This window comes from Stegastes partitus, unplaced genomic scaffold (genome assembly GCF_000690725.1).
Source record: "Stegastes partitus isolate 25-593 unplaced genomic scaffold, Stegastes_partitus-1.0.2 Scaffold2146, whole genome shotgun sequence".
NCBI classification, from domain to species: domain Eukaryota; kingdom Metazoa; phylum Chordata; class Actinopteri; family Pomacentridae; genus Stegastes; species Stegastes partitus.
This window is the reverse complement of record NW_007579877.1, coordinates 2689-17124: the sequence shown is the minus strand read 5'-3', so window position 1 is coordinate 17124 and position 14436 is coordinate 2689. Positions and strand designations below refer to the sequence as shown.

Here is a 14436-nt window from a genome sequence, read left to right as displayed (position 1 = left end):
TTAAATCTTGTTGTAGTCTGTGTATGATAATTAAAAAAAAAAAAAAAAAAAAGCATTCTATAAAAAAAACCATAGTAAAGGTACAAATCGTGGATGCTTACAAAAAGAAAAAGTTCAAAATCAGCACAAAAAGGCACAAATTGGTGTCTAACAATTGACCAGAATGTAGAAAATGAAGTTGGGCAGAATTTGTGCTGATATTTACAATAAAATATTTATATGTATATTAAAAAGTCTAAGTTAAGTAAGTTAGCCCATCTGATCTGAGCCCAAATACCTTTTCAGTTTTAATTCTGCAGCTGCACAGCCTCTTAATAGCACGTTTCATTCATAGAACACCTTTTAGATGAACTTTTAAAAACTGAACTCACATTGAAGCTTCTTCTCTTGTCCCAGTCAACATATTGTCATGCTTTAGAAAAGACAGTTCACTGTCTGATCGAGTCAGATTTCCGTTTGGAGATTAGGCTTAGAATTAGGATTTTTCTACAGCACATAATTCACACTGGTGTTGAGGATGGTTTCATCTCAGACTCTCTTTGCTGCAGTTTCATATGTTTATTTAATATGATGGCACTTGTCTCTGCCAGGCATCCGCTCACTGACTGACTCTCCACATGAAAACAAGTCAGCTGTCACCCTAAAAATACTTCTGAACTGTGTTTATATTGGCCTCACGTCACTAACCCTCCAAACCCTGCTGCTACATGTCATTTTTCAGCAGTGCATGAGTTCTGTACATTTTAGTTTTCTTTAGAAATACCTCAGCCTGAGCATGATGTCATTTAACCAGCTTACTGCTGACTTCAACCTGTTCCTGTTTTCAGTGTATGTCTGGATTCTACCTTTGATTATATCACCTGGGAAAACAGAAGATTTTATGAATTAAACCTTTTTTAACCTTCAGTTTCAACCCTCAACGCACCACTGTGTGTTTGCTTTTGGGGCATAAAGAAGTGTTGGCCTCCAGAAATGGCTGTTTGGTTAAATTAAACAGCAGATCAGCAGTTTTTTTTAAAGATCGTAAACAAGATTTGTCTATATCTGACAAAAAAATATTAGGTTGCCAAGTGTTGAATGCCATCTAAGTGTAAACAGTGATGCTGTGAGGTTTATATCTCGGCTCCAGTCTTGTGCAGCTCTTTCAAACACGCCACCTGTCAGATGAGAGATGAACGACATCCATGCAGCCCAGCAGAGGCAGTTTTATGGGTTTAACATGTCTGCTGTTTGTGTGCAGAGCGTCTGTTGAAGATGTCTCTGGAGGAGCTGAGGGAGTTTCTGCAGGAGAGAATCGCTCAGACTTTCTTCTACAGCGACGACGTGATCATCGAGCAGCTGCAGGCCTCCATGACGGAGCTGAGGAAGATGAAGCTGGACCTTCCTCCTCCAGGTACGCAGACATTCAGCGGTTCAATATTGAATGAATACATGAATAAGAAAATGCATAGTCCAATTAAATTAATAAATATGGTTTCGGAATAAATTCTATCAATGAATGAGGCATCAGAAAACAAAATTCCCTGAAAATAAATATAAGTAGTTCTTTTATAACTATTACATATATATGTGTGTTCTTATTGCCTTATTTATTTATTTTATAGCCATATTTGTGTATTTTTTTATGTACGTATATGTATTTATTTATAATATCAGATGAAATGTATTGAACCCTCATCGGGGAAACGTACATGTTACAGCAGCTGTATAGAGATGAAGCATTAAAGAAGGACAAGAATTACAGAAGTACCATAAGGCTAAAATAAAGATATAATTAAGTTAGAATAAAAACAATGTACAAGAAATATGGATGTGTACAGATATGACTTGATTCATTTACATTTATGGATGTGGACTTTTGGATTTAATGTTGAATAAATGAACATTCCACAGGCTACAAATGAAACATTCATTCTTTCCTGCTCCTGCTGTGTTTTCAGGGAAGCCTGATGAGTTGCCTCGTAAGCCGCTGGGCCAGGAGCTGCCGGTGCTGCTGAGTCCAGTCCAGTCCTCCAGAGGGAAGCCATCCTCAGCCAGCGGGTTCCCCAGAGCGGGCCTGAGCCTCCACATCATCTCCCACCAGCCCGACTCCATATCCCCCGACCAGAGCCCCTCCAAGGACCCCCGGGATCTGGACGCCGTGGACCAGGAGGACGTCCCGCTGCCTTCCCCAGATCCCATCATCATCCACAGCCAGGCCCCGCTGACCCCCGACGGCTCGCCGCTCACCGGGCCTCCGCCTTACCAGCCGCCGGGGAGCCAAGCAGAGGAGGAGGAGGCGGACCAGCTGCCTGCACCGCCGGACCAGGAAGGAGATGAGACGCAACCTGACGTCTCTGCAGCTCCTCCCTCGCCTCCAGAAATAACCGATGCCTCTACAGACGACACCTCTTCGGCCACTCCGCTCTCCTGCAGGGTCCCGCGGACTGTCTCGGCACCCGTGGCCCAGGCGGCCTCGCCGGCTCCAGGCTTGGCCCAGTCGGAGAGCCTGTCGGCGGCAGAGAGAGCCGAGGACGACTACCTGGCCCAGCTGCTGGAGCAGGCCTCAGCTCTGCCCTCCAGCAAGAACCAGGACTCAGAGGAAACCCCAGACATCTCATGAAAAGAGCACCGAAACGCAGATGAGCAGTTTACTGATCGTGCTCCTACATGTAAAAAGATCAATTTTGGTGGTTAATGTTAATTTGGTACCACAGAGGAACAATTTATCAGATTTACAGCGTCAAGCAATAATTGCTTTAAAGAGTGACCAATATTGATACCGGTGATCTAATTTGTGAATTTCAAAGAGGTGATACTGTTATTATCTGACTTTCTAAGATGTTTTGTAGTGACTGTAAGAAGCAGTTTCCTCCTTTAGGTACTTAAATCAGATGTTTTGTGATGTGACAGTGTGGCTGTCACCTCACTCCCTCTGTGGGTGTTAAACTGTCACCTGAAGTGCAACAACAAACATGTTTGAAAATGTCAGCACAGATTCCCAGTCATCCAGGTCAACAGACACGTAGGTGAAGTCAACATTTGTTTGGTCCGGAAACACTGACGAGGACAGCAGAGCCCTTATTTATCAAGGATTTGTGAATTCCAGTATGTGTAGAGGCGAATAACTCCTTTACAGAATCCCTCACGTTGCTGCATCTAAACCCTGATGTGCCCTTGCAAAACCCAACTTTCAGGACTTTTATTTTCAAGAAAATAAGGTTTTTACAGATTTTACAAGTCTGTCTTAGTAATACTCACATGCCCGTGAGAACACTGAGAGAATGATGAATGAATATTTGTATATTCAATTCACTTGTGTAGGTCATTTACCAAAGTTCTAAAGGGGAAAATATGACCGCTCATATGGTATTCATCCAAATTCCAAATGTAGTGCTTTTTTCTGCAAAAGAAAACAAAACAATTAAAAACCGTTTACAGCCAGGACAGTTTTGTGAATATTAGAGGCTAGAAATAAACAGCAGGTGGCGCTAATTCTACAGTCAATACCATTAAAACAATAAAACATGTAACTGAAGGAGCTCCTGTTAACATCACGTGGAAAAAATTATGCTTGCTTTCACGTATTTACTCCAAAAACCCTTTTTCAGTCAACCTACATACATTATGATTATAAACCTGAACTTCTCATCTGTGCAAAAATAATATTATTTTCATTGATTTCTTATGTTTTTTTGCACAGAAGGAGCCTAAACACAACAGCAAAAAGTTACAGGATTAAAAATAATACACAAATTAAATATACTTACACCCATAAATTCTTGGCATTGGCATAATTCACATCTTTTGAAATTATGCCAATTTAATGTTGGTGAGAGATGTAATTCACGAAGCAGCTTCACGCAAAAATAAACAGTCCTAAACAGTGTCTTTTGAAGAAAGTGTCCCATTCTGCAAAATTACTTCTTAAATGACCAACCACCATATGTGTTATTCATGGCATAGAACCCTTGTTTGGTTTGCCCACACACACTACGTTAATAAACATGGACATATCTGATATTGCAGAATTTAAGAAATCCTGCTCCTGGCAAAACTGTCATTAACTTACTTTTATGTGTTTCGCACAAGAGGAGCCTAAACACACGATGTACAAAGTCGACTCCAGCACCATTTCAAAAGTAAAAGTTACAGGATTACAATTAACACACAAAACAATATGTTTTGGCATTGACATATTGGATATTTTCCCAAAATATGCCAGTGTGATGTTGGTGTTCATGACGTATAGTGTGATAGACAAAAGTTGTATTACAAACACCGTACGTGTAATTCATGACAAAATTCAAACAGATCAGTAAATTACTTGTTGATAATGTCACAATTTGCCTCTTTGCAGTTAAAATGTGTGAATGTTTACCAGGAAAGGAGGATGTAATGAAAACATGCTATCAGATTGCATCATGGGAAGTGTAGGATTCAGTGTTTTAGGATTTTGTCTCCCAACTTCACGGAAAAGAATTCCACCAATGACATATAAATACCAAATACTACTTAAAAATGGACGTTTGTGATTATCAGGTTACTTTATTACTCGCTAAAAGCCCTGACGCGTGCAGAACAAACCCCAGCACTGCCAAGATTGTTATGCTTCGAAAGAATATAATCCCCCCTTATAACCCTTTTTTTGTGCACAGAGGATGTTTCCTTGAGAATTTGTATTCAGACTCCCGCTGACTGATGCTGAACTCCTTCGACCCCGTTTCCTGCCTGAATCACCTGGAAAGTCGTGTGGACGGACTGGAAGCCTTCGAGGCGTCACCCTTTACAACAACAAAAAGAAAACGAAAAACATTTTTGTAGTTTTGTAATAGTTTTGTCAGATAACAAAACGTCTGCTCGGTCAGCCTTTGTAAAGCGTTTGCTAGCAGAGTTACACTTTTATTTTTTGTACTAATGTCTCAATGCCTTATTTGGATCGGCTTCAGTTCTCCTGTTGTTGACGTTGAACCTAAATCTGACTCTAAACGAGGGAACTTTCAGGTGTCGGACTGAAAAACCTCTGACATGGTGAGCTGGCTCACTGTTATGATTGTACTCACTGAAACCTGTTGAGCTTATTTTAAAGAAGTGTTGTTGTTGTTTTTTTTTCTAGCTCAGTAATTTATTGTTTTGATCCTCTTTAGAAAAGTCATTTAAACAGCCGCTCTTGTGCTCGTCCCATCGAGAACTTTTCCTCCTCGAAGGGTGAAAATAGACTTTTTATGTTGCATACAAGGAACTGGATGTTTCAAATGATTTTAAACTTGTGTCTAGGATTGTACAGTATTGTAGAACCAGTAGGTAAACAGAGTTAGGACAAATCTCTACAGCTTTGTGCTTAGAAATAATGAAACGCTGACATCTTGTGGTTGGTTTAGGTTAAGCGTGTCTCTACTTAGATACACAGTAGAAGAGTAGAAATGTAGAAAGGTTTTCCAAATAAGAAGAGCAACTAATCAGATCTTGCATTTGAATGCCATTATTTTGAATTATGTGAATATGCTTTATGATATTTGACTATATTTCAATGCTGAAACTCAAAATGGTTTGAATAATTGTGTGTCAAAGTAGCTGCAGTTGAACAAATTTGCTGGTCTTCAGTGTCTTTAAACGAGATCCGGTTATAGTGACATTGTAACGGAGGAGATTGGAGAAACGCTGGAGCTGAAACAATACAACTTTAATCTTCCTTGATTTTCTGTGTCTTTTCTGTGTCTCTTAGTGTCGAAGTGTCGGGGGAAATGTCATGTAGGGGATTTATACTACAAGCTGAGAGGTGGACTGAGGCAAAGAGAATAAGACAGATGCTGCAAAAACAACTGAAAGTTAAGTGTAGAGTCAAAAGTCAGTAATAACTCAGTTAAATCTGAACACATACACATGGGACAGGTATTTTCTACATTCAATTTGACTCACTCACTATATCACTACATTTGATTTTCATGAGAATAATTCAACGGAAACCTGATTTTAAATAATGGGATCACCTTATAGCCATCATTCCTTATAGCCCCAGAACTTGATGAACATTACACACTGCATAATAACATAAATTACCTGAAAATTATCACGTTTTAAAGTTTTCCTCAGTGTCAAAGTAATTGAGTGAGAGTTGTCAGTATATCCAACTGTACAAAGCAAACAGGAGCTCCTAACAGCAGATACGGCTTACTTATTTATTCAAAATATCTGCTGAAAACACCAGAATAACAAAACTCACTGAACTATAGCAACATCAAGAAGCAGGATCTGTTTATAATTTTCCATAAGACTCTGTAGACAAAAACAACTATCTTACTTACTTACTTAAATTTGGGCTACTCTTTCGACTATCTGACAGTTTCTATGCTGTGATTTAACATTTTGTCAGTGGCTCTGGTTACCAAAAAAATGCTTGCAGTTAAATATTTTACTAACTGGTGGGGAGTGGACTGAAACATTTAAGAAAAGATGGCGCCCACAACTACCCGGATGAGAAACGGAGACGCGCCAATCTTCGGAAAACTGGTAAAACGTTTTTTTCTTGGATGACAGTCAACCTGCAGGTGAATGCAGATCACTTGAGCTGCAGTCTTGGTTGGAGTCAGGCCGCAATGTGTCCACAGAGAGGCGCTAAAGGGCAGGAATCGGTTGATACTGGACTCTGGATGTGATTGGTTCGCTGTGCGTAAAACACCTCTCTCACCTCTTCATATTGTGGTTAGTTTTGGCACAGCGGGGCAGTCTGCTGGAGCTGGCTGTTCCTGGCAGCTTCATTTCGGAGGTTCACACCTTTGACCTGAGACCGAAACTTAATGGGAAACTTTGACTCGGTTCTTCACTGTGCGTAAAGTGATCGAGTAATAAAGCACCCCAACTTCTCCACATCATGTCCAGCAGTCTGTTGGTGAAAACTCTGGAGGATCTGAGTCTGGATTCGGGCTATGTCGCCGGAGACCCCTGCCCATCCCTCAGCCTGTCCTCCTCCGGCAGGTCGAGGCAGTCTCCGCCGCACACGAGCACACCTCACCGGGGTTCCTGGTGGCAGCACGCCGGCTCCCTGTACAGCAGGAACGGCAGCTGGGACACGGTGAGCACGCTGCCGGAGGACGCGGCGGACATCCTGGCCAAGTGTCCCTGCCTGCCCGAGCTGGAGGAGTATCCCTGGACCGAGCAGGAGCTGCGGGAAGTCGTGCGTAAAGTTGTCAGCTCGGATGCGTCCTTCACCGGGGATGCAGTGCACCGGCTGTCCGTCCTGCTCCGCCGGGCTTTGGTGCGGATCTCCCGGGAAGCGCAGCGGCTGAGTGAGCTCCACAGGCGGTGCACACGCCTGGAGGTCCAGAGCGCAGTGAGGCTGGTGCTGAGCTGGGGTCTCGCCGAGAAGTGCGTCTCCTCCGCCGTGAAGGCCGTGTCCCTGCACTGCATGACCTCCGGGGACACTGCGCGTCAGCAGGGCAAGTCTGCGCGCTGCGGGCTCACGCTCTCCGTGGGCCGCTTCTTCAGGTGGATGGTGGAGACACGCGTGTCGGTGCGCGTGCACGAGTACGCAGCAGTCTGCCTGACAGCGTGCGTGGAAAGTTTGGCGGAGGAGGTGGCAGGAAGGGGGCTGCAGGCGGCGAGGCTGGCCGCCGAGCTGGAGGGGGGACCGGTCGACGGGGTCACCTGCTGCCCGGTGACCGCGGAGCTGCTGGACGGAGCCGTGAACAACGACGCGGAGCTGTGGGGGCTGCTGCAGGCCTACGAGCACCTCATCTGTGGCAAGAATGCAAATGGTGAGTTCTACCACCTCATCTTTATGTCATTATTACCTGAATTAGTTGCTCAAATAAACCAAAGACATTAAAAACATTGAAGTAGCTCAACCTGCAGTTGATGAACTGTCACTTCTTGTCAGATTGATCCACTGATGTAGAAAAGCTGTCCATCTGTTCAGAGCTTCACTAGTGAGGATTTGTCCATGTCTGTTTTACATCATTTTAAAATGGATTATTTTTAGGTTTTGAGCTTTTGTTTTGTTTTGTTTTGTTGTTTTTGCTTATGACACAGAACAAAGACTGTAGACTTAACCTCTGACTTCTGGTAAAACTATGGACATTTTACCTCATTTTGACTATTTTATTGTGTTTATCAAACATAATTGGCAGGAATTATGAACAAATAAGAAGAAGCGACTGCAAAAAGTGAAATAAACACACGATTGTTTTCAAATATATGCACATTTATTAAGACATTAGAGATGGGTTTGATGTCTTTTGTGAAAATGTAAACCTACAGATGACAAATTACAAATGCTATACTTTCCCACCTGCTACATAAAACTAAATGTCAGATGCAAAGAGTCACAAGAGTTCATTCACAGAGGAGAGATGACTGTGTGAAGTGTCACGTGTTCACAATGAAAACAAACGCGGTCCATCGCCCCCCAAAAAACGTGTGTTTTGACCCACGTGTGACCACATCACAGTGTCAGAGAGGGTTCACAGGCCAGGCTGTCCTTTTGTTGTTATTGTCCTTCTTTGTCTTCTTCCACCTCTATTATCCCCTCACATAATGGCCTGTGAGAATGATGATGTAATTGGGGTAAAAGCAGTCTCCACCTTCTGTAACTTCCATTAATATTTCTTAAAATCTGAAACAAGAAACTGTTTTCTGCGCTAAATTGCCAAAGTTTGCCACCGTACAGCAGCTCAAGCTCCTGTGAGGCTGTTTCAGTTCATCAGTGGCTGAGGCTCATGGGATACCTACTTTTAAACGGAGCTGACCCCACTTCCTTCTGAGTCCTCTGTTGAATCTGGGTGGTATTACAGAGTTAATGATGGCGTCAGATTGCTCAGGGAGCTCTGTAGATAACAACAATAATGATAATAAGTACCGGAAGCTTAAGAAGTCAACCAGCAGCGTGCAGAGGGGCATTGGGGAAAACCCCTTAGAAAGGAAACCGGTGTATTTAGGTTAATAACAGACACGGAAGTAGAAGATCCTTTCTGATAGTTGTCTGGAATCTCTCTGGGACATATTGTGTGTGTTCTGGTTAGTTTGAGCAAAGCACATTTCCTCTTGAGTAGCAATAAGTTCACACATGTGGCTTTAGTATATTGGCCTTTAATTGAATACAAGATGGGGTTTGGTTTGTGTTTAGTTTTAAAACCTGATTTAACTGGATCTCACATTAAGCTGTTCGACTTTGAAGAATTTCATGACCCTTGTTTTATGAGTGAAGAGTTTCAGATTGATCCTGCATTGAGTTGGCTAAACCAGAAAAAGCCATTTGCAAGTGAGAAAGTGTCTGAAATTGAAGATGTTGGAGTTTTCTTGCCATTCTGACCCTTTTTAGTCATCAACAACTCAATGACTGATTGACTCTCTGCTTACTTGATTTCATCTACAGTTTGCTATAATGTAACTGAAATTAGGGGCAAATGTTCAACAAATACTGAAAAAATCTAATTAGACAAAAGTTAATGACAATAGCTGCAGACAGTGATTGATCGCATTAACATTTAAAAGACAATTGAGTGTTTGGGAGCGGATTTATCCACCGACTGTCCCAATACTGACGATATTAGGCAGATCAACATCAGGAGAAGTCATTACAAAGTGTGTGTTTTAGTTATCAGCTATATTCACTCTGTCATAGCCGACAGTTTTTAATGCTGCATTACTCCTTAGCTTCATGTTATCCAACATGAAAGGAACCAAGTGAGTTCAAAGCAGCGGGTGCAGACGTAAATGTGGGAAAAACGCAACACTGTCATCAGATCTGTGCTTTGTAAAGGAATATATCCTCATGCCGGGTGTCGGGCGCAGCCCATGAGTCCCTGTGGTGGATCATAGTCAACGACAATGGGTGCATTAACTTTACCAATCCACTGTGATCATTTTAATCGCTTGTTTAGTTCGTTACAATTTTGTAAATCTCAGCTCTGCTCACTTTTGTCAGAGCTCTGCTGGTTGTCCTCCCAGAAGGAAACGCACAAAACACAGTCAGTTTTACTGAGGTGCATCTTTATAAAGATAGATGCCATGACAGCTTCCCAGAAGTGGAGCCAAAGTATCTCACAAATGGCTGCTGTCATCTTGCACTGGTGAAGTGATTTGCCAGCATTACTTCTTGCTTTTCTATTCTAGTCTTATTTTAGCGACCTTATTTTTAGTAATGTATCACACTTATATCGCATTGCTTTTCCTTCGAGCTTATCAAAGCTCTGTCTTATCTGTAAAAAGAGTTTGTGCAGCAGTGATACAGGCAAGGTTTATCAATCCTGCCTCTTACCTCATTTAGAGTACAACCATTCTGTGAGGGAAACATAGTTGAAGCTAGAAGTGGACAGTTAGGAAACAGTGCATCCAGCACAGACTCTGGTTGTATATTATGTCGCCAGTGCAAGATAGCAGCACTCATAACTGCCTCATATTGGCACTACGACCTCAATAATAAAGATAAAGTCGACAGCATCAACAACAATTGGAAACATAGAAGCTTTGTAAAAGTAGAGTGCTTGTATTGGATTGCATTAGAATAAAGTGTCAGTGAGTCCTTATGAATTGAAAACAAAGAGAGGCAGCATGACCTATATAAAAATATGTGCTTTACGATTGCAGCACTTTATCTTTTGACTGCATGTCACGGCAATTTTTAATTTTGCAGACTTTGGTTTGATGCCTGCTGTCATCACTAAGATGAACATTTGTCCTGTTCTCGTCGCTCTGGACTTCAGCTTGACTTGCCAAGTTCAAACTGTCCAAAGACGTGAGCCTGAACTCGGTGTACACCAGCTTCTAGGTGAGCTCAGAGCTGCTAGACGGGTTTGAAAACAGTGTTCCAGTGTAAAAATCAGAACATCCATCATTCTGCAGAGTGCAGCTCAAACATCCAAGAGAAGCAACACGAATAAACAAAATCCAGGAGCTTTTTCAATTTGAAAGTGGCAGACGGTGGGTCCAGCTCCAGCAGGTCATAACATAAACATGGTAGACACAACCCCACTCACAGAGGCTCCATGTTCCTCCACCTCCTGCCTGCTACATGCTGGGATGCAGGCTTCGAACCCCCCACCTCTCCTCCCATGAGAACCAACAGGAAGAAGCGGGTGCAGTAAATGAGTGAGTGTTGTTAGCCTCTGACCTGCACAGGCGACACAAAGGAGCTCTCTTTCCCGCTCAGGGCACGAGGTTCACGGCTCCCAGTGCCGTCTGCTGGCCTAAACAAACAGCCAGACCGAGCAGGAGTAGAAGCAAAACACTCACAACACACACTCTGTTAGCTCGTCCAGGTTTTAATAAAGACGCTGTTGGAGCACCGAGCGGCTGAATTGTTCTTCCTGATCTGATGATAAAAGTAAATCCCAGCAGTGAAATGTGAGAAAGTGTTTCCACTGTGTTTGCTGAGATCCTGCTGAGGGTATCCAAAGACACAGCTTGTAATGTCATTATCTTCCTAGATCGGTACAGAAATCAGATTTATCTCTGCACCCAGTCATGTCTGCAGATATCAAGTTAAACCATGTTTACTTCCTAACATTCAGTTTTCCTTCTTATATAAAGTCGTATTCTGCTTGTTTTGTGGCTAATCATTTGTTCTACCTCTAAGCAGCAAATTCTCAATTAGAGAAGCTGAAACCAGTGAGTGACTCATAAAATAATTAGGATTACAGTTGAGTTTTTCCATCTATCTAGAAATTAATTCAGTGTTTATGGTTCTGTCCTGGTTTTAGTCTTTAAAAGAAGAGTGCAACCAACTGCTGATTATTTGCTTGATCCGTATTTTTTTCCCAAGAAATGGTGAAAAATGTGTCTTTGCAACTGAATGTAAAGGCTTTAATATCATGTTTTAACTGAACCAACAGTTTCAAATCCAGAAATATTCCGTTTACTGTCTTGTAATACAAAGACATATGTCAAACACTCACATTTCAGAGGCTTCAACCAGCAAATATGTGCCTGAAAAATAACTAAAACATTTATTTAAATGACACAGCAGGTTAATTTTGTGTTAATGGACTAATTGTTGTATCGCTGCATTATGGGTGTTGATAATAATTGGTTGTAAATTTGTTCAGTGACAGTTGCTCCCCTCAGTGGATCACAGTGAAGAACATAAATGACATTTGCTCTCCCCATGAGCTGCAGGACTCTCATCACCCTCATCAGCTTCATGGTCTAAAAACACTCATGACTGCGTGTCCTCCACCACCTCCATCAAACCAACCAGCCTCAGGAGCCTGCTCCAGGGCTGGCTGACTGGACGTAGGGTCCATGGGGAGGCGAGTGGTTTGTAGAGTGATGCTTGGTCCCATTTGAGACTCTTCATTTCAGTTTAGTGTGGTGGCTTTTTCTGGGTCACCTTTGATTCACGTGACATTTAGCAATATCTTGAATATCACACGCATTTTGTAACATTTCACTTACTATGATCGAGAGTTTCATTTAGGTGTGTGTTCTTTATCCTTAATTATTATCATTTATGCTACTTGTTTTATCATTGTTGTGTTACCATTATAATGATTGGGTAGCCTGTATACTGGTACATTTAAGTAGACACATTCAAATTAAGGTGTTTAGATTCATTGTAAACCTTTTTTCTCCTGTGTTTAATACAAATAGGTCATGGCAAACGACAAATAATTATCTGTCAACTGAGATGACACGTTTTATTATGATCATTTCTTTTAGCTGTATCGCTATGACCTGGTACAGACTGTATGCATAGCGGTTCATATGTCTTGTATAAGAACACCTGCCATTACCTGAAGCTAATTTTGTTTTATAAAGTTCGTTCAGCTTCTGTTCCCTTCTGTCGGCTTTACAGTCCTACATCCCTCACCATCCATGACCTCTGGCTAACTTTGAGCTTTTTTCCTGCATTTTTTTTTGCACAAATGTCACTGCATGTAAACAGAACAACCAGCTGGTTTTTGTCCATGTTTTTGATGCTAAAACATGAAAGACTGGGCGTCATACTCTAGAACTTCCTGGTGTTACTGATCAGTCACATATATCCCTTTTCCACCAAGAAGCACCAGCTGCTGGTGCCGTGCTGGTGCTAGGGCCAGTGCTTAGTTGGTTCCATTCTAAGAAGCAATTGCTTTTCCATTGGCAAGGAGCAAAGTTAGAGCCACGACATTACATCGCTGCAAATGTAGCCGTTTACTGAACAACGCTTGCACCACACAGAAGTCCACACAGGACTCCAGACTGACTTTTTTTACCAGTGCAACCAACTTTCTTATTTGTTCGTGCTTCCCACCTTGTCACAGGCAAAACATATCACTAGCTGAACATTTTCTTATCGATAGACACAGATGTTCCCTGAATGCCCCACATAGCAGGCTGCGGTAGTGACTGTTGGTGGCTGCGGTGCTCAGACCGGTGTGTGACCAAAGATGACTTTAACAAAAGTAAACCAGGCCAGGGGTGTCCAATCCTGGTCCTCGAGGGCCACAACCCTGCATGTTTTAGATGTTTCCCTCTTCCAACAGACCTGATTGAAATGATCAGCTCATCATCAAGCTCTGCAGAAGCCTGATAACGATCCTGATCATTTGAATCAGGTGTGTTGGAAGAGGGAAACATCTAAAACATGCAGGACTGTGGCCCTCAAGGACCAGGATTGGACACCCCTGAACTAGACCGTTCTAATGTCAGATTTGTCCAAGATGAAACCAAGGGATTTTTTCCTCATGCAGTCTTTTCTATGTGTGGAATAACAGCGCATGTAGGTGTACTCTGTGTTTCATGAGAAGACCGCATTTCTAAATACCACAGTACACTGAAGTAATAAAAGTACTGTTTTCCACCACTGTGGTGCTGCTGGTGGGACACAATTGTACCACAACAGTTTGTGCAGAATGTCCATGTATCCCAGAACTCATTCAATACATCTGTGATCGGACCAGAAACATCCTGGCGAAAAACAACACAAATCACCACTTGTGTGTCCCATTCATCGGTCTCGGTGGTCACGATAACCCCTCCCCCAGCCCATGACGTACTCAGTGCTCAGCTCTGGCCCAGCAAAGAGTTGGTGCTTGCTAAGCACCAGTTTTGAGAGCCGGTGCTTAGGCGGTGGAAACACAAAGAACTGGTGCCAAGTCAGGCACTAGCACAGAACTAGCACTGGAACTGGTTTGGTGGAAAAGCGGTAATAGTGTATTTAGGACTAAACATCTATGCATAAGGGAGGCCTCTTCAGCCTTCATAGGTCGCAGGCAATCTTCAGGTGTGTGGTTAGAAGTTGATTGATGATTGAGATGTGTCGTTTGCCGCCTGGAGGTTTTTGTATTTACAGTCTGGTTAGTTTGTCAGCTTTGTGTTACACTGAAGAGGAAGTGAACACAGACAGCTGGAGAAAGTGTCTGATGTGGAGTCAGATTATAAAGACGGAGCACAGAGCAGGGAGAAATCCAACACTCGCTTTGCTACCAAACGTCATTTAATGTCCTCTCCATCTGGCCTTAACTATAAAACAGAAGGAAG

The 14436-nt window shown here is 42.5% G+C and overlaps 2 protein-coding genes across 3 annotated transcripts in view; both read left to right on the top strand.

Annotated features, from left to right (window-relative positions):
* LOC103374105 (USP6 N-terminal-like protein) overlaps window positions 1–5676 on the top strand; it is a 62776-nt gene extending 57100 nt beyond the window's left edge. For both annotated transcript variants that reach the window (XM_008304139.1, XM_008304138.1), the window contains 2 exons: window positions 1241–1393; window positions 1941–5676. In XM_008304139.1, the coding sequence (XP_008302361.1) occupies window positions 1241–1393; window positions 1941–2602 (815 nt within the window). In that variant the 3' untranslated portion in view covers window positions 2603–5676. The remainder of the gene's footprint in view (window positions 1–1240; window positions 1394–1940) is intronic.
* A 1174-nt stretch (window positions 5677–6850) lies between these two features.
* Window positions 6851–7733, top strand: LOC103374106 (ankyrin repeat and BTB/POZ domain-containing protein 2-like; the record flags this gene model as incomplete). The annotated part of the gene is made up of 1 exon (XM_008304140.1): window positions 6851–7733. A coding segment is annotated over exon 1 (883 nt), but the record flags the coding sequence as incomplete, so codon positions are not given.
* Between the last annotated feature and the right edge of the window lie 6703 nt (window positions 7734–14436).